This window comes from Molossus molossus, unplaced genomic scaffold (assembly GCF_014108415.1).
Source record: "Molossus molossus isolate mMolMol1 unplaced genomic scaffold, mMolMol1.p scaffold_m16_p_1, whole genome shotgun sequence".
In the NCBI taxonomy this organism is placed as follows: Eukaryota; Metazoa; Chordata; class Mammalia; order Chiroptera; family Molossidae; genus Molossus; species Molossus molossus.
The window spans coordinates 173788375-173814245 of NW_023425344.1; the positions used below are offsets into that span (position 1 = coordinate 173788375).

The 25871-nt window shown below is 43.6% G+C and overlaps 1 protein-coding gene across 3 annotated transcripts in view; it reads left to right on the forward strand.

The window, feature by feature from the left end:
- Positions 1-25032, forward strand: part of FMN1 (formin 1) — a 370459-nt gene extending 345427 nt beyond the window's left edge. For all 3 annotated transcript variants that reach the window (XM_036268755.1, XM_036268764.1, XM_036268772.1), the window contains 2 exons: positions 21726-21810; positions 24682-25032. In XM_036268755.1, coding sequence (XP_036124648.1) covers positions 21726-21810; positions 24682-24726 — 130 coding nt within the window. In that variant the 3' untranslated portion in view covers positions 24727-25032. The remainder of the gene's footprint in view (positions 1-21725; positions 21811-24681) is intronic.
- The last annotated feature ends 839 nt before the right edge of the window (positions 25033-25871 follow it).

Sequence of the window (25871 nt, forward strand, 5' to 3'; positions counted from 1 at the left end):
TTCGAGTCCAATCAAGGGCATGTACCTCAGTTGGGGTCGTGCAGGAGGCAACCAATCAGTGCATCTCCCTCACATCGATGTTTCTCTCTCTCTCTCTCTCCCTCACTCTCTCCCTCCCTCCACTCTATCTGCAAATCAACAGAAAAATATCCTCAGGTGAGGATTTAAACAAAAAAGCATCCAGTGTTCTAGTGCCTTGTGAGTGAGGGGTGAACCCTAGCATTAAGCTGGTGCCAGGGCACCGTGCTGTGTTTGAGTAGAAGAGACAGTGTTTCACTGGCGATATGCTTTACCAGCAGATTAACTATATCCAGGAGAAGAGCAAGCTACTGTTTGATGGTATGTTGATGGCATAAACCTTTCCTTGTCATTTAAGCCAATGTTAGGCAAAGATAGCAAATGTCTGTATTGAGGCATAAATCCAGAATGTACCGCCCCTTAACCTTCTTTCTGCCACCCATCAGTCCTCCTACTACTGCAACTCCTCCTCCAGTGAAATGTGCCGGGCCCTCTCTCACCCATGGGAGCGCAGGCAGTGAGTGCTCGGTGGTGTGAAAAAGACCTCTAAATAGCGAATTAGAAACCAGCATGTTTACGCCGTTAATTTGCTATGTGATCTTCAGCTAGCCACTTATTGTTACCTGGGGGACCTGAGGATATATTGAGTCTGCAAAATGTACGCATTGGGAGGAAGCAGAAACTGAATACAGGACGATCTCTTCTAGCCTGAAGTCTCTATGAATCCAGACTACTTCCTAATATTCTGAAAAACTGTGTGTTTCGTTTCTGAAACACTCCTTACCTTTAGCCTCGAGCTCATTAGGGACTACACTGGAAGGCGTTCCAAGCCCATGTTTGGCAGTGAGTGAGGGAAATTTGGGGCAGGGAGTTTTCATGGCCCTCTTGGAGTTGGTAAATGTCTACAGCTACCTTGCCTTATGCCTCAGTTCTTCCCCTAACATTCTAATGTGGGTCTTAAAGACGACATTTTTTAATGAAAGTGTCCACATACACACAAAAATATTTTCCTCTGCTTATCTGTATCCAACATTGCATTTATGGCTTATTAAAAGTTCATCAAGATTTTTATTCTCAGAATTGAGGCTTGGCCTCAATTTTACCTTTTCACAAACTTGTGTGCCTCTCGATTTGCAAGCATTCAGTGAATTTTTGTAAGATACATCTCTTCCATGTATTAAATTAGCAGATTCTTCAAGCACATGCATTATTGCAAGAAATTAACCTAATTTTTGCTGCTCTGTTTATTATTTACTAGTTTTCCGCTTTTGCTTTTTCCTTTTTAATTACTCTGAGATATAGGACACTTCCTTATGAAATGTTCCACCAATATCCTAAGACAACTCCCTACATGTGACCACACAGGCATACATAGAGGCCACAAACCACTACCACCCACAAAATGAGCTATGAATTTGCCAAAAGGTAAAGAAGTCCCGGAGGAGACATGACTCCAGGAATAAAGTCTTGGCAAATAATTCACCCCGAGCCAAAGCAAACTTTAAAAGTGCCACTTAAAAACCCATAATGGGTAAGTAATGAGTGAATAAGGAGCTTGGTGAGTTTTATGTGAAATGCAAATAAGAAATTTTATTATACACATAGCTATAATTTACACCATTGTTTTTTTTTGTTGTTGTTTTAGTTCAGCTAAATACCAACTGGGGTTTTGTTTTAAGTATATTGTTTGCAGCTATTATGGTTAATTATGCAACTGGCATCCCTTGACAGCAGCTAGTTCCGAGCTGCAGTGGGGTGATCCCCAAAAAGGCTGTCTGAGCTCCCCATTGCTCAGGTCACTGGAGGAGCAGGAGTTGGGGACTTAGCGAGACTGTCACTCAACCCACAAAGGAGCCATTGATTGCAGGGTAGGAATTCTTCTCTTTATATGAGAAAGTTATTCCTGGAAAAAGTTCCATGAACTAAAATTTGTATTTATTGAAATCTTCTTTCCTGCTGACATGCATACATGTTCATTGCAGTGACTTCTCACAAGTTAACTTTCTCTTCCCTGGCCCTCTGTTGTGTGGTTAAATGGTTTGTGTACACTTAACTGCTAAGACGCTTCATATTTCAAGGGACCCCTTTAAGAATACAGATCACCCTCTTGTTGACTGGGAAAACTTTGAATTTTCCTAAGTCACATTTGAAGGCAGTTCTGTGAAATCCACAAACAGTAAATGTCCCAAAAGCTAACTTATAAACAGAATCATCATCATCACAAAACATAAAACCTGCTTATTTCCCAAGCAATAAATTTTAAATTATTGCTGCAATATTAAAACTATGCCATGAATAAGGACAGGAGATAGTAGACTTTTAAGTGGTAAGAATTATACATTTGTTTATTTAAAAAAAAAAAACACACACCTCTTTTGAGTCTCTTTCCTCTTGAAACTATTATTGTCTCTCGCTCTCCTTTTCATTCTAGCTTCTTTTTTTTATGTTTTTATTGATTTTTTTAGAGAGAAAGGGAGGGAGGGAGAGATAGAAACATATCAGTCGGCTGCCTCCTGCACGCCCCGTACTGGGGATCGAGCCTGGGCATGTGCCCTGACCTGGAATAGAATCAGGACCATGCTCAGTCCACTGAGCCATACTGGCCGAGCTTCTAGCTTCTTAAAAGAAGAGTGTATGTTCATTTCCTCGCTTCCTTTTACTTTGCACATACACTTTCCTGTATCGTTAAGGATAACATCTCAGTTGTCATAAAAAAGACAAAACTCTGCCATCAGAAAGTGCGCCAGGGTCCGGCTTATCAAAAATGGCAAAAAAAAAAATCACAGCCTTTGTACCCGATGATGGTTGTTTGAATTTTGTCGAGGAAAACAATGAAGTTCTGGTTGCTGGATTTGGTCGCAAAGGTCATGCTGTTGGTGACATTCCTGGAGTTTGCTTCAAGGTTGTCCAAGTAGCCAGTGTCTCTCTTTTGGCCTTATACAAAGGCAAGAAGGAAAGACCAAGATCATACGTTTTGATAATAAAAACACAGTAGTAATAAATTTTCATAAACCTAAAAAAAAAAAAAAAAAAGACAAAACTAACTGTTGCTTAAACAAGATGTATTTCTTTTACTTTTGCATGATCATTGGAATACAAGTGGTTGGAATGTTGGAGTCTCAGGTTCCTTTTGTCCTGTGGCGGCCACTGTTCCAGGGTGGTCTCTGTTCACAAGGTTAAGGGTGGCTCACCACGTCCACCAGCTCCTGCTGCTGAGCTCCTGCCAGGAAGGGGCGGGCACACCCTCTCCTTCTAAAGCCTGTGGACCACATGATTGGGCAAAACGTAGTCTCCTGGCCGCCCGCAGGGAGACCAGGAGGTGGAGGCTTGTCTGGGAGCCTTGTGCCCAGCTAAAGACTCATGGGTCCTACCACTAAAGGCAGCAGGGGAAGAGGACGCCGAGACCACAGCAGACGGGGGCACCTTTCTTAACTGGGAACGCAAATGACTCTTCTAACTGCTTACCGCTCCTCGCTCGACTCTGATGATGTTTCTTCCTTCTCGAAATGCCTCATTGCTGGTATGTGCTGGGTATGCTCCTGTGAAGGTGGCCACCCCTCCTCCTTCTCCCTCCTTAGCTCCCCTTTTCTCCCCTTCTTCATCTCCGTAAGCAAGATCTCGGCGTTCAGAGCTCAGTGTTCCCCTTTTCTGCTCCATCCTCTCTCCCTAGCTCATCCCAGCTATTTCACAGTGTCACTGTCAGCTCTTTGCCGAGACCTCCGGAGCCTTCCTACCCAGCGCCAACCTCTTAGTTCTAATTCTTAGACTCAGATCTGCGGGAGCGCGCCAGACCCCCCCCCCCCCCCCCCGGCCCGGCCTCCCCCTGCGATCCAGTACGTCCCAGTTAGAACGGGTCCGTCTCCGCCGAGGCCTGCTCTTCGTAGGTCCCCAAACGCTCAGTTGCACTCTGTCTTCTAGTTGCAAAGACGGGCTGGAAACCTGAATCGCCTTCAACGCTGTAAGATTCACTTCCCCCAGCTGCTGACGTCTTAGTTCTACCTCCTCCATGGATATTCCCCTTCACCCTGTTCTCACAGTGGCTTTGCCCTAGTTCCGGACGTCGTCTCTCACCGGGATTATTGAAACATCCTCCTAACTGTTCTCTCTCCCTCTAGTTTTTCTCTTTCCTCGTCAACATCCCTTTGTATCCAGTGTCTTTCTATAACCTGAGTTAGATCACATCTATTTCCTCAAACATGTTCTGTTGTTTTCTATTCCTGATGAAATAAAGGGAAGAGAATTAGCCATATATGTCGAGGTCGGTACTTACATTCATTAACTTGTTGGGTGCTTGGAGGAACAGCCCTGAAAAGAAGGTCTATTGCTGTTTCACAGGGGAGCACAGGAGGGAGTGAAGGAATTGGCAGGTCAGTTTCACGGGTAAGCAGCAGGACTGGGGGAAAGGACCTAGGTCTTATTTGGCACTAAAGCCTGAGCTCTTTTGAGTCTTCCATATTCTCTCTCAAATTAGAGCTTGAGCTTCCAAAAACTTGCCCTTGATTCACTTTCCAATCTCATGTTCTATACCCTCATCCTGCATGGACTCACCACGACAACTCTCTGTCTCCTACACCGCACATTCTCGCCGTGAATTCTCACTGGATAATTTCTTTACATTGCACTGACCCTGGTTATTTCATGTCGGTTCAAATGTAGTCGTGCTTGAAGGACTTCCTCCAAAACTAGCTCCTCTAGGAATGTTCTGAGTTGCCTCTGAGTAGAACTACCTTTTCTTCGGGTCTCTGCCAGCATATTTTACTCACCGTCCTGCGCGGTTCAGTCCAACTTGTTACTTTAACAATCGTGTACTTTCCCACCTGTTCAGTATAAACCCACTCCTTGTTCTGTCTGCTATGGTGTGTTCTTCAGCACAGAGACTAATAATTGTGTGTTGATGTAGAAAGGACTTCACAACATAGAACAAAATGATTTTAAGTGACCATTGAAGATCCTGGGTGGTGGAAGACTCTGGAGGAGGAAGTGATCCCAAAGAACTGTGGAGGATGCTTAGTCACAAACAGGACCAGCCTAGGCAGAACGCGGGAGAGGGGCTTCAGGAACCACGGGGGAGTGTTGGAGACAGGCAGCTGGTGAATCTGCCAGATCACCTGGAGAGCCTTGTAGAAATGTAAACAAATCGACTAAATCATAATCCCAGGGGGTGGAGTCGAGGGATCTCTAGTTTTACAAAGCTGCCCCCCAGAGAAGGCAGAGCAAGAACACATTTTGTGTTTGTTCACCTCAATAAATGTCTTGGCTTCACCCATCCCCTCCTTATATGTATCAAGTAAGCTTTGGAGGTGGGAGGGAGAAGGACGCCTCCCCAGAGGATCTTGCTACATGCTCAGCCAAGCCCTGGCCAGTTTGGCTCAGCGGTTAGAGCGTCAGCCTGTGGTCCAGAGAGATCCGGGTTCGGTTCCCGCTAAGGGCAGGTACCTCAGTTGCAGTTTATCCCTAGCCCTGGTTGGTCGTGTGGGTGGCAGCCACTTGATGTGTCCCTTTCACATCGATGTTTCTCTCTCTCTCTCTTCCTCTCCCTCCCACTCTATCTGAACAAAAAATGGAAAAATATCCTCAGGTGAGGATAAAAAAATAAAAAATAAAAATGACTTCATGCTCAGCCAAGTTTGGAAACTACTAGACTTCGGTGATCTTGAAGGTCTCTTCCAACCCCAATTCACTGTGATTTTAGGTAGGAAATGAGCTGGGCACTGACAGAAGTGATTAATTCAGCTACTTAGAGTAGAAAGGAGTAAGAACATTCTGGCAGATCACATGGCACCAACCTGGACTGGGGAGGCTCAACCCACATTTTGGAAGAATCACAGAGTGTGGTTTCTGGGGCCAGTCTGACTGCCCTGGGTCTGTTTCCCTCTCCGAGTGCCCATTCCCCATCAGCCTCGCCTGCATTTGCATTTTGCATCCCCATGATATATGTTTGCAGACTTAGCTTTCGCGAAACGCATACTTGTAAAATACCTATTACGTCTTATCTGCTGTACAAGCTCTGAAACCATATTTTGGAAGAATTTAAGCTAGTGATCACATACTATGTCCTCCCCGTAGTTCTCCCCCTTCTCTGAGAGCTGTCTTTCCTCCAAAATTCTGGGGTGTTGCTCTGTCTTCAATTTTAGCACTAGTGATTTATTTTTCATTCTTTTAGACAGTTCCTCCCTTAAATAAATCATAAGCCCTAGGAGACAAGGGCAAAGTCTTGTACTTCTTTATTTTCTCTGTAGCGCCTTATATTTCCTTGTTCATAGTAGGTGCTCAATTAACATTGATTGAGCAAATAAACAATCACCGTGATTTCTTTTGCCATGTTAAATCGATTATGGAATTTTCTGTCTGCTGCTGATAGATGAGAGATCCTATTTATTTGGATTTTGGTGGTAGAACTCTCCAAATACATCCCATATGGGTTGCTTTTTTCCAAGGATTTAAACTCTTAAGAGCTTTGTTAAAGAGAATAGACATGTTCAGAACGAGAAAGATTAGTCAATGGAGTAAAACAATCACCTTCTCTGTTCTTGACTGTATTACTTTCAATTTGTCTTTAAAAAAAAAAAAAATTTGGAAAAAAAAAAGAAAGTGAGGATCCTTGGAGTTCGTGGCCGTGCCAAGCCTCAAACCTCTTTCGAGCTCAAATAAGAACCTAAGAGAGAATCTGTCTGCACTCGATTCCCCTAGCTTGGCAGACAGCAATGGAAACCCCAAGTAAGTCTCCTTCATTCAGCTAGACTATTTCTAAATTGCTTATCTGCGGGCCTCCTGACAGCTCCGGCCTTGGGCATAGACTAGATGGAATAGGGGTCTGCCCGGGAAGTATGATTTAAGGGGCGCCAGCAAGGCTGCCTGCTCCACACAATCCCCCCTGTTCCCTCACCCTTTTGTTCCAGTCCCCGTGCAAACAGCCTCTGATCAGTTCTAGTTTGGGGTGAGACTCGGTAGGTGGTGCACGTTTCAAAATCCAAGAGGGGGGAGCTGGCGTCTACAAGCACTTGCATGTCTTCATTATCAGGGTCGGAAAGGCCTTCCAAAGACTCGCTGTGCGTTGCAATTAAACGTGCAGATTTATGACACAGGGCCGGCTTCAGTTTCCACTCTGTCTCCCAGACACCTACCACTCCCTGCACAAGGAAATACAATGCTGTTACCTTTCACTCCGCACCTAAAGCGCCGGGCGGCTCGGGGTGTTTCGTCTACCAAGTGCGGAGTGATCGGCTTTAACTGATCATGCATTCCAGGGCAAGTCCAGGGACCCTCCCCACACACACTTCCACTCCCCTGTGGCCTGGGGGAGAAGCTCTGCAAACGGAAGCGGCTTTTGTTCTGCAATTAATCATTTGCAGTCAAAATGTGTTTGGGTGCTACAAGGGATAGCCCGCTAAAACCTTGAAGTGGCTGACTGCGTAGCTGGTGAAATTTGGTCTGTAAGACTTCCTTCATTGTCACTAGAAAGCATATCTTCAGAAGGGGATAGAGAAAACTGTCCAATTTAGGAAGTAGAAGTGATGGGCTGATTTATCATGGGCTCACTTTGAGAGACTAGATTCTGCTCTGGAAGGAGCTGAGTCTTTTCATCTGAGACCTGCTTGAAGCTGACCTGGGGAGAAACAAGGGAAGGAGGGGTAGTCAGGGTCAAGGGTCAGACTCTGCAGAGAGAGTACACACCGAAGAGAGTGTGTCTGTTCAAGCATGTCATCCTGTCGGTCTGTCTGAGATAAACGACTGTGGGGTTACTCGTCATTTCACATTGTCCATGGCTCTCTTCTTTCCGTTTTATTTTCTTGCCCTTTGGAAACATAAACTAGTCAATAATGTTTTCATCAGCTGCTGCAGTGAGGAAGAAATTTCTCTCTACATCGAGGAATGAATGCATTTGGTCTCTGTGGTGTTTGTTTTTTACTGACAGTGAAGACTGATTTCATTCACCTTCATAATCATTACCCATGTATCAGGAATTCAGAAATGCCCAGTGAGGGAGTTGTTTTTCCCAGGAGGATGGAAATGAGGGAGGTTCCCACACCCCTGGCAGGTCTCCGTGATTGCACTGAGTAATTTAGAACCAAAGCGGGGCATTAGCCCCCGTTCCCAGGCTTTGGAGAAACAACCTGACTCAGTGCACTGAGGACAGTACCTGGTGCGGAGCTGAAGATTATTATCAAAAGACTCTGAGCAAACCCTAGAGAGCACACAGAGCCAGACGAGGCCTGGGCAGCATGGCCTAACGTAACTATGTCCTTCTAAAAGCACAACAGTGAAAACCACCCTGTGATGTTAATGCCATGGGTGCTCCAGGTAAACCTGAGGAAACGGCCAAGATATTGGCTGCCCTTTGGCCTCTCTGGGCAGCACCAGGGTCGTGGGCAAGAACAAGCACCTTACAAAAGGCGGCAAAAAGGGAGCCAAGAAGAAAATAGTCGATCCATTTTCTAAGGAAGATGGGTACAAGGAGAAAGCACCAGCTCTATTCAATATAAGAATTATTGGGAAAATACTAGTCATGCAAACTCAAGGAACCAAAATCCTATCTGATGGTCTCAAGGGTCGTGCTTTGGGAGTGAGCCTAGCTGATCTGCAGAAGGGTGAAGTTGCATGTAGAAAATTCAAGCTAATTACTGAGGACGTTCAGGGCAAAAACTGCCTGACTGATTTCCATGGCAGGGATCTTACCCGTGACAGAATGGGCTCCGTGGTCAAAACTGGCAGAGCAGGATGAAGCCCATGTGGGTGTCAGGACAACAATGGTTGCTTGCTTCGTCTGTTCTGTGTGGGTTTTACTAAAAACTGCAAAAGCAGATCCGGAAGCCCTCTTATGCTCAGCATCAACAGGTCCGCCCAGTCCCGAAGGGGATGGAAATCATGACCAGAGAGGTGGAGACAAATGACTTGAAAGAAGTAGTCAATGAGCTGATTCCAGATAGCATTGGAAAAGACACAGAAAGGCTTGCCGATCTATTGATCCGCTCCTTGACAGAGTGCTGAAGAAGCCCAAGCTGGAATTGGGAAAACTCACGGAGTTTCTTGGGGAAAGCAGCAGTCAGTTCTGGAAAAACTACTGGGGTTGAGACTAAAAGTCGAACGAGCTGAAGGATATGAGGCCCTAGTCCAAGAATCGGTTTAAAATTCAGACTTAGTAGTGACATAAAAAATACTGTATGGGGGAAGGGGATATTACCTGAATCTTCTCCATCTAAAGTGGCGTAACTCATGTGGTATTGAACTTTCCTAATGAAGTAGGCCACCTCCCTACCTTTCCCAAGCCTCTCGGGACGGTGTTCTTTGTCCCTCGGCCCGACGCCACTTCCTCCACGGCTGCAAGGAGACCGTGGCAAAGGAGTGAAGAGCCAGCTGGTATTTCATCTTTGTGGCGGCTTATATCTATCTCTCCTCCGACTATTTCTCCTACAGGGAGACCATAAAAATACCATCATTTGCTGTTAGAAGACACTCTCTCTAAAGCCAGACCACACGGGGTAGTCAGACTGGCAAGTTACTTACTTCACAAGTGTGATCTCCAGTCGCTGCCAGCGCCTTGTCCATCCCACCAAAATTCCTCCCCTATTCTAAGGGCCCGAGGCCAGAACTTCCCGGGCCCGTGACAGAGGCGTGTTTTTCTCATATTCTTTTGTTGATCATGTCTCTCCATGCATTTCAAAATAGTCCCCAGAACGAAGAGTTCTTGTCCTTGGTAGAGAGATTCGGGTTAACATGTCTTTAAATTTTAGGATTCATCTAGTGGTGTAATGGTTTGGACCTTCAGCTTTTATTATCCTGCTTTTTTAGGGAACCTTTTAGGCATTGCCTGTGCTAGGCTGGCTTCGAAGCCCACTGCTACACACGCTGGTGCACAGAGCCGGCATGTTCCTCTCCTAGACCATTCTGACCTCTCCTCTTCCGTGATGAGTGATCGTAAGGCGTCTTTGAAGAGATTCACCTGACAGCTGGTCAGATTTCATGTTTTCACCACCATGCATTTCATGAACTCTCTTCCCCGCAATGCCTCCCTCTTCTTTGCCTGGATCCACCAATGTGACTTTCAGTGTCTTCGATCAAGATGTGTCTGTGGTCTGGGTCATGCCGCGATTAATGTTTTTAGATCACACGGGACCGATGTCTGAAGCTGGTGGCACTGTAGGCAAGAACGTCTGTACTCCTGACGTCACTCCCTTGGTCCTGTCTGCATTAGTGCATGGCTGATTAATAAGTATGCCTTGGTAATATTACCAGATTGTATATTTTTCTACTTGTTATAATGAATTGGCCATTATCATTTAAGAGAATTTCTAATAGATATTATCAATAGGTATTTAAAACATAATAGTATTTTGTAGGGGCCCTTTACCCCTTTTTAAAATTTCTTTTTAATCCTCACTTGAGGATATGTTTTTATTGATTTTAAAGAGAGGAAGAGAAGGAGCCAGAGAGAAGCATTGATGTGAGAGAGAAACATCAATTGATCAATCGTCTCCCATACACACCCCTACAGGGATCAAACCTGCAACCTAGGTATGTGCCCTGAGTAAGAATAGAACCCACACCTTTTTTTTTTTTTTTGGTGTGTGGCATGACGCTCCAACCAACTGAGTCCACCTGGGGGCAAGAGACTTTTTTTTTTTTACCATTTTTAAAAGACTTTATTTTTTTAGAGCAGTTTTAGGTTTACAACCAAATGGAGAGGGAGGTACAAAGATTTCCTATATAGACTCCCTGTCCCCAGGCATGCATAGCCTTCCCCAGTATCAGCATTACTCATCACAGCTAAAGGAAAAGTGTGATTGTGTACATTATCCAGCTCTTTCATCGTCGGGATGGGAACAATGTCTCCTATAGCTCTCTGCGTTCTAGGTGGAAGCAAAATTCCCTCCCCAGGTGCTTCTCCTGCGAAACCAGGGTTACAAGTCACTTCCACAGAGTGAGGGCTCAGCAGGAACATCAGGAGACGTATTCCTCTCGCATCTCATACTTGGTCCTTCCTCAGTAGACTTTGGCAGAAATTGACATTTACTGGGGCCCTCAGTAACTCCTCAGGGATTGTATGCAGTATTAAAAAAAAAAATGAAGAAAAGACAGGGTTTCCCAAAGTCAATTTTACAGAGGCATTGCTGAATTGAGAATAGTTATTTTCTTTCTAAGTTTTTTTATATGTTTTTCCCTATATATCAATTTTTGAAGGGGGAGCCATATAACCTTTGAAATCAAGTTTAGCATTTGCCTGTGAGTAACCATGAACAGCTGTATGTGATATTCTAGAGCAGATATTTAGACCAGAAACAAAAGTAGAATCAATATCATAGGCCAGCACCAAAAACAAGTTTGTAAACAATAGAGCAAGGGGCAGATTGCGCATAAATATGTAGCTAGAAACTGTCTGATTCAGCGAGTTCTGTGACCAGATGCAGAGAAGTTTCTACCTCCTAAGTGACAGAGGCACATTTCAGACTTGGAATGAATTACATAACCTCTCTGAGCCTTGGTCTCCTTGTGGGCAAAGTAATGTGGATACTTTTAGGCATCCTGGAATATATAAGTTGACATGTATAAATATTTAGCACATTTGGGTGACCTCGAGCACCCTTTCTTTTTCCTTATTTAGGACTCCATCAGCTCATTAGTAACTGGAACTAGATTTTTAAATGTTTTTACATTTTCCTCCATGGATAAAGACAATGCAAATGCACGAGATAATCGTTCTACCACTGTAGGTATTTACTACACATTTATACTTGTTTAAGCTAGGGAGGAAAAAACTGTCAGTGCAAGTCATTCATTCGGTACTTAGATGTTGCGAACAACTGATCTGTGTGTGGCACAGCACTAGCTAAAGCAACAGGGAGCTGACCAGATATGCGTAGGGCGTGGTTATTGCCCTCAAGTGGCCCCAGTGCTGTGGGGGAAACGAGACACCTGTACAGTCTTTAGATGAAAAGTTCTAAGTGCCTTAAGAGAGGCACAAAGTGCCCTTTCGCTGGAGAAAAGATCAATTACTTCTGGCTAAGAGAGACGAAGGAAGCTTTCATGACTTTGGCACTTAAACTGGGAATGGAAGAATGGGAAGAATTTGAGCACGTGGGCGTGAGTGAGAAAGTCCTTGAGGGAACAGGAAGAGCAAGGTGCAGAGGTGAGAAAAACCTTGTGCAAAGAATGGTGAGTGGTTTGCTCGCGACAGGGAGCATAGGGAGGGGAAGGAAAGTAGGCGTATTTGTTAAGTAATCATATATCTATTTGTCAGTTTTCACAGTGATTATGTACCACATTATTCCCACTTTTAGCAAACGAGGAAATTGAGTCTTGGGGTTTAAGTGATGTGTCTAAGGATAATATAAAGCCAGACCTGGGTCTGTAAAGGTAAGATAGACAAATAGACCAAGTTTAGAAAGCAGGTGAGCTTTGATTCAGCGTAAGGAATTTGAATCCTATGCCAGAGTTCAGAGTGGGACACTACAGCCTATGAGCGACTCCGTCTCATCCCAGTTTTCTGTCAGTTTCTGACGCAGCATTGCATTGGTGCTCACACATGTATTTCTTATGACCCCTTTCACACTCCAGCAGCTGAGCTGAGGAGTTGCAGAGGCCAACCCACAACGCCTAAAATTACCTCCTATCTGGCCTTTTACAGAAAAGCTTTGTTATGCTGGCCACCGTTGATGGGGGTCATTGAAAGTTTTCAAGAAGAGCAGTGACAATTTTAGAGTTCTGCATTATTCACTGAGACCACATCCACCAGCAGGAGGATAGATGGGAGGGAACCGGGTCATTTAGTTGACTATTTAAGTAGTCTGTACCCCTGGAGTATCCCAGTAGCCTGCCAGTAGGTCTCCCAGCCAAAACCTCAAAGCTTAGGGAGTCCAGGCAGGCAGCAAAGATGAGCAGGGCACAGAGTATAGGACAACCTACCGTGCAGACAAGCTGACAGATGGCACCGCTGACAGCCTCAGGACTGCGGTGTGACAGGGAGTGACAGGAAGTGTCAGGAGCTGAGAGGTTACAGCACAGAAATGCTCCTCCATGTTGCTGTGCCTTCCAGTTCTGTCAGAGGTCAGAGCTGGGAATTCTTAGGTGAAATCTCTGCATTTACAAATGTAAGCAACTGAATTTAAATGTAGATAAACCCCCTGAGGTGGAGCACACAGCAGACCTCCAGCCTGCAGCCCTTCCCCACGGAATCACCGGAGCACTAATTCCAGTACCTGTAATGCTGTCAGCAGCAGCCGCTACTGGAGATTCTTCAGCGGACCTATGACACTTTGCCCACAGTTTTTGAAGAACATTTTCAAGAGATAGACAGACCAACCGACCATCGATCTCTTGTCAGGTCACAGCAGTTTTTAAGACCTACCTGTGTGTTCTGCCATTCCAGTGTTCCTAACGTAGCTAGATTGTCGGGATATTTACACATTTGTTTCTTATCATGGGTGTGATACAAAAGCAGCTGAAGAACAGCCTGGCCCTCAGAAAGTGACACGACTCTAATGTTAAGGACGTACAGAGTCTAGTGAGGATTTGCTGGTCTGCACGTTGAGGGATCAGTCTTGAGCATTTGGTGATGTTGTATTCAGGTGATATCAAGGGAATTTATATTTCAGTGGATCTTAATGGACTCACGTGTTTTCCCCATAATCATTCTTGATGCCTGAGTTTTTACAGTTCAGGAATATATCACTTACAATCATGTATTCATTTATTTATTCAGCATTCATTGACCACCTGCTGTATGCCAGGTGCTGTACAAGATGCTGAGCACAGAAAGCAATGAAGTCATATCCCTGCTTTTGAGGAGCCGCAGCCTAGTACAAGGCAGGTGCCTGGAAATGACCGCAACACCGTGTCCGATAAACGAGCCTGCAGGGAGGCATCCAGGCTCTCCAACCAAATTCACCTTCATTCGTATAATTAAACCCTGGGGAAAAGAGTTGGAAAACATTCCGTTTTGTTAATAAAACTGACTGTAAATGTCCTAGGAAGTCTTCGGCCAGGCCCACCGCCCAGTTTGTGGAGCCCCTCCCTGGGGGACTTTCAGGACCGGGAAGCGGAGTGTGAAACCCAGGGCTCAGGGGACGGCACAGGCTGCATGCCGCGGGCCCAGCCTTGTAAGGAGTTCCAGTGAGCAGGAGTTTAGGAAAGTAAAGGCATCTTTCAGTTTTGTTCTACGGGTCTCCATTAATGTATGCCTTGTATATGTGTGCCAGCTCCTGGATCGAGGATCGGGGACACAGCAGTAAAATGATAGCCGCCATCGCTCCCTTCCTGTACCTCAGGGTCTAGCTGAGCGTTTTGTATGTATCATCTTCATTATCTGGTCCAGTGATGTTTTAACGACATTATGGAGAAAATATTTAAATGGCCAGTGAGTCTCACTTTTTCTTTATATTTTTTAGATATATTGTATAAATTGAAAATATAATTTTTAAGTGTATAAACATACATTTTCTATAAGAAACACATATTATTTGGGTTATCAGAAAAAAAAAAAAAAAAAAAAACAAGGTTAATATGTAAAATAAATGCTTACTCCCGAGTTTGATAATATTTGAAATGTCCATTTTGTTTATAATAATTACCTCTCTGAAACGTAGCAAAATATATATATATGTATATATATATATATATACATATATATATATATATATATGGAAATAAATGCCACCTTTGTTTTGAAATTTAAAGAATTCCTCTTATTTATTTGGTTGAGGTATTTTTCTCATACCTGCACCAAAGTTTAGCTTCTAGATAGGACATTTAGATTCAGGAAAATTGAGGTGAGTTCTTTGGTTTGCTAAGTCTTGGGGTAACAGCAGTAGCTGCTCTAGTTTGCTTTCAGGATACACCTAAATGACATCTCTGCAAGGTGGTACTTAGCTAATGGCTCCACCTGTTTAATTTATAGTCAGAAACTGTTGCCATGTACTGGTTTTTTTGTTTTTTTCGTGTTTTTTTTTTTTGGTACGTGCCCCTAGTGGGAACCGAACTCGGGACTCTCTGGTCCGCAGGCTAATGCTCCAACCACTGAGCCAAACCGGCCAGGGCGCCATGCATTCTTAAGCAATATCTCCATTTCTGTGACGGACAATTCCATAATGGCTATCCTGCATTGACCACTTGCTGTACCAGCTATACTAGATGTTTTATATAGATTCATTCATTTAATCCTAACAATTATACCTTGGGGTTGATGTTAACCTCTATGTCATAGATAAGGAAATTGCGATTTACCAAAGTTGATTAAGTTGCTCCAAGTCTTCTAATAACCGGCAGAGTTAGCATTAGAACTGAGTCTAGCAGATGCTGCAGCTACTTAGCACCAAGCTCTGCCTTCTCCCAATCCTGCATGATTGTCAAGAGTGCACTGTGAAAGGAAGACAGAATGAGAGTGTTAGGGAAAGAGCAGGATGGGATCACAGATAAGAATTGTCCTGGGGAGTCTGGGTACGGATGACTGCCCACGGGCTGCAGAACAGCTGCTGACCAGTGGGAAAAGGTTTGCACTGGGGACAGGACCTTAGATTGGCCGCCGTCCTCGCTGCCTCTACATCGCAAACGTGGCGCGTGGTTGAGGACTGCCGAGGGCCGCGGAGCTGGAAGAGGCAGTGCTGAGCAGCAGGGTGGGAGAAGACCAAGTCTGCAAGAAGAGACCAGAATGCAAAGGTGAAGAGGAACTACTAAAGTAAAAGGTGACCAGAAAATGTTTCCTACAAGTTAGGGGGCCCCGGAGAGAAACAGTAATTCCAAACCACTCCGTTGGAATTGGGATTAAAGAGTCACTAATAGGTGTTCTCTTTGAAAACAGATCTTGCTGGAGAGAAGCCAAGAAGAGTAGATGCTACAAACTGTGGCCTCCCAGCACCATCATCGTGGTTTGCAAATCCCTTAATAGCCATGTAGTCTGACCTGGATTTGCTCCTTTTAGTGCATTCTTTTCTTTTGTGGGGTATAGTCATGGTTATTGCTGCAAACGGAAAAGTTTAGTAGGCGTTGTGGTGTATACACTCAGACCTGTGTCGGTGTTGGGAAATGGCCCGTTCTCAAGGCAGCTCCGCAGATGTCGTTCTTCTTCGGTTTCGTAAATCATTGCTCATCTTTGTCTCCTTTTTATTTCTCTTCTGTTGCACAAGTCAGCATATTGAATTCATCGTAAGTAACTTGTGCATGTGGACTGGGAGATTAGATTCCTAAATGTATGCCTTCAGTAAATTGTGTAAAATTAGCTAAGTAAAAAGCTAAGACACTCAGCCACGTCTTCAATATTACGCAAGTTTGTGAGCAAGAGATTTTTATTTGAGGCCCTAAAGAAAAAGCATGGGTTTTTTTCCTTTAAAAAATTTTTTTTGTCAATTACAGTTAACATTCAATACTGTATTAGTTTCAGGTGTACAGCATAGTAGATAGACATTTATGTAACTTGTGAAGTGACCCCCCCATAAGTCTTGCAACCACTTGACACTATATATAGTTATTGCATTATTATTGACTACATTTCCTAAACTGGACTTTGCAATCCCATGACTGTTTTTATAATTGCCAATTAGTTCTTTTTTTTTTATCCTCACCCGAGGACATTTTTCCATTTTTTGTTCAGGTGGAGTGGGAGGGAGAGAGAGGAACAGAGAGAGAGAGAAACATTGATGTGAAAGGGACACATCGAGTGGCTGCCGCCCACACGACCGACCAGGGCCGGGGACAAACTGCAACCGAGGTATGTGCCCTTAGCAGGAACCGAACCCGGGTCTCTCTGGACCACAGGCCGACGCTCTAACCGCTGAGCCAAACTAGCCAGGGCCAATTTGTACTTCTTAATACCTTTACCTTTTCCACCCAGCCACTCAACCACCCTCCCATCTGGCAACCAGTAGTTTGTTCTCTATGTCTGCGACTTCGTTTCTATTTTGTTTGTTTATTTATTTTGATTTTTGAAGTCCACATACAAGTGAAATCATGTGGTATTTGTCTTTCTCTGTCTGACTTATTTCATTTAACAAAATACCCTCTGGGTCCATCCACATTGTTGCAAATGGTGAAATTTCATTCTTTTTTATGGCCTAGTAATATTCATATATATCACCTTTTTTATCTGTTTATCTTTAGACTGAAGCATTCAATCCATTTACATTTAAAGTTGCCCTGGTCAATTTGGCTCAGCAGTTAAAACATCAGACCATGGACCAGAGGGTTAAGGGTTTGATTCCCAGTCAAGGGCATGTACCTGGGTTGCAGGTTCAATCCTGGCCCTGGTTAGGATCATGTGGGAGGCAACCAATCGATGTCTTTGTCTGTCTCCCCAACCCCATCCTTGCACTCTATTAAAAATCAATGGAAAAGTATCCTCAAGTAAGGATTAACAAAACAATAAAGTAATTATTGATAGGTATGTAGTTGTTGCCATTTTATTGTTTTTCTGATTGTTTTTGTAGTTTCCTGTTCCTATTCTCTTGCTCTCCTCTCTCGTATGTTGATGACTTTCTGTAGTATTGTCTTTGGATTTCTTCTATTTATTTCTTGTATATTTCTTGTACGTTTTTTATTTGTGGTTACTGTGTGTTGCATATATATACCAAGCTACATGTATAGCAGTCTATTTTAAATTAATAATCGTTTAAGTTCAAATACATTCTAAATCATTACCATTTTTACCCCTCCACATTTATATTTTTTATCATTATATTTTGCTTGATGTTTGTATGTATCCCTTAATTTACTAGTGTAATTACACATGATCTTCCTACTTTTCCTTTCAACCTGTGTACTAGCTTTGGTGTTGATTGATCATTGCTTTTATGATGTTTGCTTTTATGATGTTTGCCTTTGTCCGTAAGACTATTTTTCTTTACAATATTTTCTTATTCATAATTTTTATTATTTTTCTTCTTCTTCTTAGAGAAGTCCCTTTCACATTTCTTGTAATACTGATTAGGTGGTGATAAACTCCTTTAGCTTTTTCTTGTCTGGGAAGCTCTTTATCTCTCCTTTGATTCTACATGATAGTCTCCTGGGTAGAGTAATCTTGATTGTAGGTCCTTGCTTTTCATCAGCATGTTTATTTTTTAAAGAGTCTGTGAGTTGGTAGATTTTTGAATATTTAGTATTTTTAAAATATTTTTGAGGAAAAAATTTAAATAAAGAAACATACAAAGAATAACATAACACTCATATTCCCACCACCTGGAATTATCTCCTCACAAATTTACCAAGTATTCTTCAAGTGTTTTTAGTTTTTTTAAAAAAATGAGACATTATAGATAAAAATTAAATTTTATTTTACATACTGCCTCCCATCTTCTTCCATCTTTGTAGTAATAACCTCTATCATGAAACTAACGAGTATCTTTTCAGTCTGTATATAATGATAGATGTTTAGATGTACGTTTACACAGACATGCAGGCATCTTAGAAAACTAGTTCTATGGGTACCATTTACAGTCATATATACAATGTAGCATATTGCGTGCACAGCACAGGAGTAGGGAACATGTATTGAGTCATTATACTGTGCTTGGAGCTGTACTATTTCCATCCTATCAATGACCACATGTAGCAGACATTGTTGTTGTGCCCTTCTTACGGAAATCAAGATGCACAGAGATTTCACTTGCCCAGAGTGAAACAGCTAGTAAGTGGTGGAGTTCAGACTTAATCCCCTAGCCAGGCTCCGGAGCCTGAGCACTTGATCGTCATGCTACATGGTCTCTTCACCGTGTCACTCTGCAGAATTCTTCACTCTCAATATCATGCTTCTGATATCTGTGATTTTTTAATTAAATTTATTGGGATGACATTCATAAGATTATATAGGTTCCAAGTGTGCAATTCTATGATACATCATCTGTATATTGCATTGTGGGCTCACCACCCAAAGTCAAATCTTCCATCACCATGTATTTGATCCCCTTCACCACTCCGCCATCCCCTTCCCTCTGATAACCACCATACTATTGTCTGTGAGTTTTTGTTTTGTTTTTCTTGATTGTTTATTTGTTGCTTTAAGTTTTCTATCCCACATATGAATGAAATCACATGGTTCTTAACTTTTTCTGTCTGACTCACTTTGCTTAACATGATAGTCTCCAGGGCAATCCATGTTGTTGCAAACGGGTATTTCATCTTTGCTTATGGCTGAGGAGCATTCCATTGCGTATACAGGGGTGGGCAAAAGTAGGTTAAATTCGCAGCCATCATTACAAAAAAGATAAATCATAAGGAAGGATACAAAATGATAATAATAACAATGAGAAGACATAAATAATAATATGAGAATAAACTCTGGCCCTGGCCGGTTTGGCTCGGCGGTTGGAGCGTCGGCCTGCGGTCCAGAGAGATTGCGTTTGGTCCCCGCTAAGGGCACGTACCTCGGTTGGGTCGTGTAGGTGGCGACCACTCGATGTATCCCTTTCACATCGATGTTTCTCTCTCTCTCTCTTCCTTTCTCTCCCTCCCACTCTATCCAAACAAAAAATGAAAAAAAATGTCCTCGGGTGAGGATAAAAAAAAAAAAAGAATAAACTGGTTTGTGTACTTACAACTGTAAACCTACTTTTGCCCACCCCTGTATGTACCACACCTTCTGTATCCAGTCCTCTATCGCAGGACAGGACGCTGGTTGTCTCCGTGCCTTGGCCACCATGACTAGTGCTGCAGTGAACATCACGGTGCCTATGTCTCTGTGAATAAGTGTTTTCAAAATTTGGGAGTAGATAGCCAGAAGATGGGTTACTAGATCATATGGTAACTCTATTCTTAATCTTTTGAGAGGCCTCCATACTGTTTTCCATAGTGTCCTGTGTAATTGTTGATAAAACACTAATTCAATAATAATGGATCTAGCTCATATTTATTCCATATTTCAATAAATGAATATTTTTAAAAAGCAGTATTGCATTGTGGTTAAGACCTGTAAAATAGGAATAGTGAAAGTTCCTATCTCACTAGATTGTCATGAGAAATAAATGGTTTAATTCAAGTAAAGCAGGTAGACTAGCACTTGGCATGGAGTAAGCACCCAATAAGTATTAGCTATTATTTATTATTACTATCCATCCGTTATCCCACTGAACCTAATCATTAGGTTTCCAATCATTTCTTTTGGGTATCTCCCTAAAAGAGAAATTGATGGCTCATAGGGTATGCATGTTACAGTTTTACCTGATTTTGCCAGCCAGCTGTACTAATTTACATTCCCCTGGCATTGCTAACCCACTTCCTGTCTCTGGATTTGCCTCTTCTGGACATTTCATATAAATGGAATCATATAATAGGTGCATTTTTGTAACTGGCTTTTTTCACTGGCTTTTGAGGTTCATCCACTTTGAAGCATGTGTCAGCATTTCATTCCTTTTTATGGTCTAAGTAATAGTTCATTATGTGGATATATTGCATTTTGTCTATTTTTTAGCTGATGGAAATTTGGGTTGTTTCTACTCTTGGCTATTATGAAGATTGCTGCTATAAACATTCATATGCAAATTTTCGTATGGATCTATATATTTTTTATTTTCTTGCCTGTAAATATATTTATATACTAGCAGTGGAATTGCAGAGTCGCGTAGTGACCATGTTTAACATTTTGAGAAAGTGCCGAAGTGCCTGCCCCATTCTACAGTCCCACAAGCAGGTGTCAGGGTGCCGGTGTCTCACCTCCAGCGCTTGCTACTGTCTTTTTGATTCTAGCCTCCTAGTGAATGTAAAAAGGAAACTGTACCATGGTTTTCATTTGCATTTCCCTGATGGCGAATGATGCTGAGCCTTTTTATATATGCTATTGTGCATTTGTATGTCTTCTTTGGAGAAATGTCTATTCAATTTTTTTTCCTATTTTTGAATTGGGTAATTTCCCTTTTGAGTTGTAAATGTCCTTCATGTAATCTGAATACAAGTCCTTAGTCAGCTATATGATTTATAGATATTTTCTCCCATTCTTAGGGTTATTTTTCACTTTCTTGATGTGAATTGGTGAATTTTAATATTTGTAGTTTTCACATTTCCTAAAAACTTCAGTTTTCAAAACTGTGCTCATACTGTCTGCTGAGGGGATGGACCACACGTCAGAGAGCCTGGACGTGTGCGTGGAGAATAAAGGGACTGCATCTGCTTTTCTGCAGAGGTTCATGCACTGGCCACAAATGCAGAATTCCCAGTCATCTACATGAGCCCCTCAGCCATGGAAGCTAATTCGCTTTTATTTTTAATGTGTTTTTATTTACTTTAGAGAGAGAAGGGAGAGAGACAGAGAGATAGAAACATCAATGAGAAAGATACATCAATCAACTGCCTCCTGCACGCCCTCTACTTGGGATCGAACCTGCAACCTGGGCATGTGCCCTGACTGGGAATCAAACCAGGGACCTCTTGGTGCATGGGACAATGCTCAATCATGGAGCCACATCGGCCAAGCTAATTCACTTTTTATAACAGAAGATATACCTTCACACCTAACTGAATTTTGAATATTTTTTTATTGTTGACTCTATCACAGATCTCCCCATTACCCCCCTTGTCCCCTTCCACTGTGCCCCCACCCCTGAGGCCTTCACCCCATTATAGAGTTTGAATTTAATAATGAAAAGCATTAAAACATTCCTTACATTTCCAAACTGTTGATTGGTTAACTGAGCAGCATTCGAATTTCTGTTTAACCTGACCTCTTTCTTTTTCTTGTCTTTTTCTCCTCCTTCCTCTTTCTCCTCTCCCCTCCCCACTCCCTGTTTCAATTTCAGATTGAAAATGGCTCAGGAATCGGTCAGCAAGTTGACGGCAGAGAAGAAAGTAGAGACAAAGAAAATCAACCCCACGGCCAGTCTGGTGAGCTGCATTCTTCAACGTAACCTCAAGATTTTTCACTGTAGCTGAGGTGCACCCAGGAGTGTGCCTGAACTTAACGGATAAGGCTCAGGGGAATGGCAGGTAGTGTCCAGATTCTCAGCTCCCCTCACACAGTAGTACGTGGTAAAAAAAATATATAGATAGATAGATAGACAGACAGACAGACAGACAGATAGACAGACAGATAGATAAGGGCGAAGGGAATGAGGAATGAAGCACAGCTTTATGGGTTTGCCCACCAAACTCAACAAAGGTCATTTCTTGATCAACCAAATTGAGTCACTCGCCACTTCACACCTTCCACTCCCCCCACCCGTGCCATGACCCCTCGTATCTCAAAGCCCCTTCCTCCTGAAATGTTTACGCATTTCACCTGCATCAGTTGGTTTTCCCCGTTAAAGAAAAGGACAGGGCTTTATCCTCTTTCGATAGTTGGGAAACAGATGCAGAAAGATACAGCCTCCCTGGGATCACTTCACAAATGGGTAACAAAAGCCAGGACCACACTCTGGGCCCCCAGAAGTCTCTCCCTGTCCCAGAAACCAGCAGTCTGACCAGGCTTCCCAGCTGTGAGGACAAGTCGTCCTCCACGGTCATGTTTTCAGGGTGGATCACAACAATTCTCCACCCATTTGTTACAGACAATAGAATAGCTGAATGGTTACGAACCCAAGGTGTTGGGGTTCAAATCCCAGCTCAGCCACTTACTAGCCGTAAAACCTCAGTGAAGTTACTTTGCTTCTCCCTCTTTTGCGAAAAGAGGGAAATAATATTACCTTTGGTTTAGGGCTATTTTGAGGAAGCTGGGAAGAGACATATGAAGTGCCTAGCACATAATAGAAGCTCAATAAATGTTAATTCTTCTCCTTGTTATCACAAATTCCGGCGGCCTTGGTTGATGCTGAAGTGGGGAGATGCAGTGAGTGGCAGGTGGGACTGGCCCTCTCCTCACTTTGATTTTCAGACCCTACCTTCCATGCACCCTGACCTTCCATAGCTGCCTAGTGTTATCCGTGTGTGTCCCGAGTACTGTTTGCCCGCTGCCTCCAATCCTGGGACAGTCTGACTGGAGCGTAAGTTATAAAGGGAGATCGTTTCTGCTGACTGACCGCGTGTCCCTCTCAAGAACCCCATCGGCAGTTAAATGAACGTTGAGTGAGGTTGGTGAGTGAGAAATGGAGAAGTCGGGCCACACAGCCTGGTCGGGACCAGCAGTGGTTAGCGCACAAAGCCCCTGCCTGAGAGGACGTGTCCTCGGAGCCTTTGACTCCGCATTACAGGCATCTGAGGGATTTCAGCGACATTGGCTCAACCCCTCCCCCCAGGCCCCTTCCTCGGGCTCCTGTCCTGACTTTACAGCCACACCTTATCTCCAGGGACAAAGGGAATGGGCACAGCTCTCTAGACCAGTGACTTCCAGCCGGTGTGCAGCTACAACTGTTAAAACATGCAGTGCTTGACTATTTCTTCAGGGGCTCTGACCTCTTTTCCCTTAGATTGTCAAAGAAAAAAATGGCAACAGCCCACACAACAACCACTGTCCAGTGTGAGTGAATCAAAATTATACCGATTCTTCTTTTGTCAGAGCAGCAGAAACCGTAAGATACGTTCTTGTGGGCCGCGGAACGTGAGTCATTAGTGTGGCGCCAGGAGACTGAACGCCGCTGCTCTCGACAAAGGGAAACGCGCTGTTTGCGGGACCTCCGCCGTGCGCTCCCAGCTGAGGCCCGGGGCCTGTTAGGTTGTTTGTTTTGTTGTTTATTTTGATAGAAGTTAGGGAAGAACTTGTAAACTGATTCCTGATTTAATTTCACAAGTCAGGGAGGGGATCCCAACTCTCGGGATGGGTGTTTAAAATAATCATCTTGCCCGGCTGGTGTGGTTCCGTGGTTGGGCATCGACCCACGTACCAAGAGGCCAATTGATGTTCTCTCTCATCGATGTTTCTATCTGTCTCTCCCTCTCCCTTCCTCTCGCTCTAAAAAAATAATAATAATAAAAATTTTTTTTTAATAAATAAATAATAAAATCAACTTAACCTTTACATCCAGGGCAACACAGTAATTAAGTCACTGCAACATGTCAGCTCACGGATCACAAGCAGCCGAGGATCCGTTCTCAAAGGGCTTCTCTCCGCACCTGCTCTTTCCAAGGGAGTGTACTTGTCCCATTTCTTGTATAGCCGTCCGTTTTCCCACCCCTGAGAGCACACACCCAACACTGTGCTTGATATATTTACTTCTCCGAAGTCCTAGAAACAGTGAGGGTCCGTGTTTCTGTCTCGTGTACTCTTGTTGGATTTTACAGCCTGCCAGCTGCCTCCCGCGTCCTTCCCCGCTGGACGGTCGGCCCGGGGAGGGAAGCCCAGGAAAAGCAGGGCCGATGCCCAGGGCACATGGGAGCTCTGCCGTCTGCGCGGCCTAAATCTGGTCGTCATCCAGTTTGACTTTTCATAGCTGACTCCCCAGAAACTATGTCTTGAGCACTCCCTAATTCCATCAGTGGCCCAGGTGAGGGATGGGCGGAGTCTTTGAGTGACACTACAGAGTTAGGACTTTTATCACAGAACAACAGCCTGGGATGGCAGAGGTCAGTGTTTCGGATGGATCTGCTTGGTTCACTAGCTGCGTATCCATTTTGTCTGTTGGAGAGTAAGGCGATAGGTTGGAAGGGGCAGGTAACTAGGGTTTCAGAAAAGAAGGCTAGAGATACTCTGATTCCTGGGGCACAGGGTACAACTGTAGAATTCTACACCAAAATTTGAGAAACGTCTCCAAATTTGAGGAAGATGAAAAATTAGAAGAAAAAAAAAGGAATGGTAATAAACTCATTTTTCTGCTTTAACCACAGAAAGAGAGGCTACGTCAGAAGGAAGCCAGTGTGACCACCAACTAAAAAAGAGACACGTGAAAACGACAGCAAGACTGAGTAACTTGCTCATCTCTGTGTGAGGTCGTCTGAGCGAGAACCCTGCCTTCTCCATGAAATCCCCGGTTAAGCCACAGAAACAATACAAAGCTGTTTAAGGAGATATTGCCGAAGTATCTGATCATTGTCTCCTGTAGAGGTCCAAAGTCCACTTAGTTGTAAGACCAGAAGAAATATCAAGATTTTCCAAAAATGTTTAAAAGCAGAGACTTCCAGCTCTCTGACCTGCTAATGACATATGTAAACTTGGGACAGAAGAAGAGAAGGGTATTTGACGACAGCTGCCTTGAGAGAGTTCAAGCCTTCACACACTGCTGGTGTGGGTATTGGTCTTCATTTTGATCCCATTACATCAAGGTCCTGAAGCATCTTTCTCGCCAAAAATGTTGAAATTACCAAAACTATTTTTAAAGCGGTCCAAGACTGTGTGTTTCCCAAAGGAGAGAAATGGTTATTTCATTGTTGTTGTTGTTCATGCTATGGAAAGGAGAGAAAATAGAGCTATACATGGATGGAGAAAGGGTTGAATAACCACAAACTTCATAAACCTGGAAAACAAATTATGATGCAAGGGGTTGACATCAGCCATTGAGCAAGACCCGTTTCTTTGTTTTTATGGCAATTACTCATGGCTTCTGGGACCAGCAGGGATTCTCCACCCCAGACTCCAGGAAGAAACAGTGATACCTGAGCAGGGAGATACTTGGGGTCGAAGCACCTGCTGGACAAGTGACCCAACAACAGAGCACATTTCACGATCCAGAACATCCGTGAATGGACAGTTCCATGTTGACACGCACCTGAGCTCTTGGTCATGCTCTGGGACTGTGGCAGCTGGACCTTCCCCCCAACCCAGGAGGCAGTTTCCAGACAGACTGCAGCCTTTGTCATGACCTTGACCGGCAGGCATGTGACGTAGGGTGAAGCAGGGGTCTTTGATGTCTGAAAAATTAAGGTCAGAAAAGTTCTTTATATGCAAATGCAAAAAAGATGATTGCATTCACCTTAAACTGTGTGGACTATGATGCATGTGCAGGTTTCTCTACCCGGGGAGCCGACGTGACCACTGCCCCGGGAGTCACAAGAGAAACGCATCTATCTTGTGAGGGGAG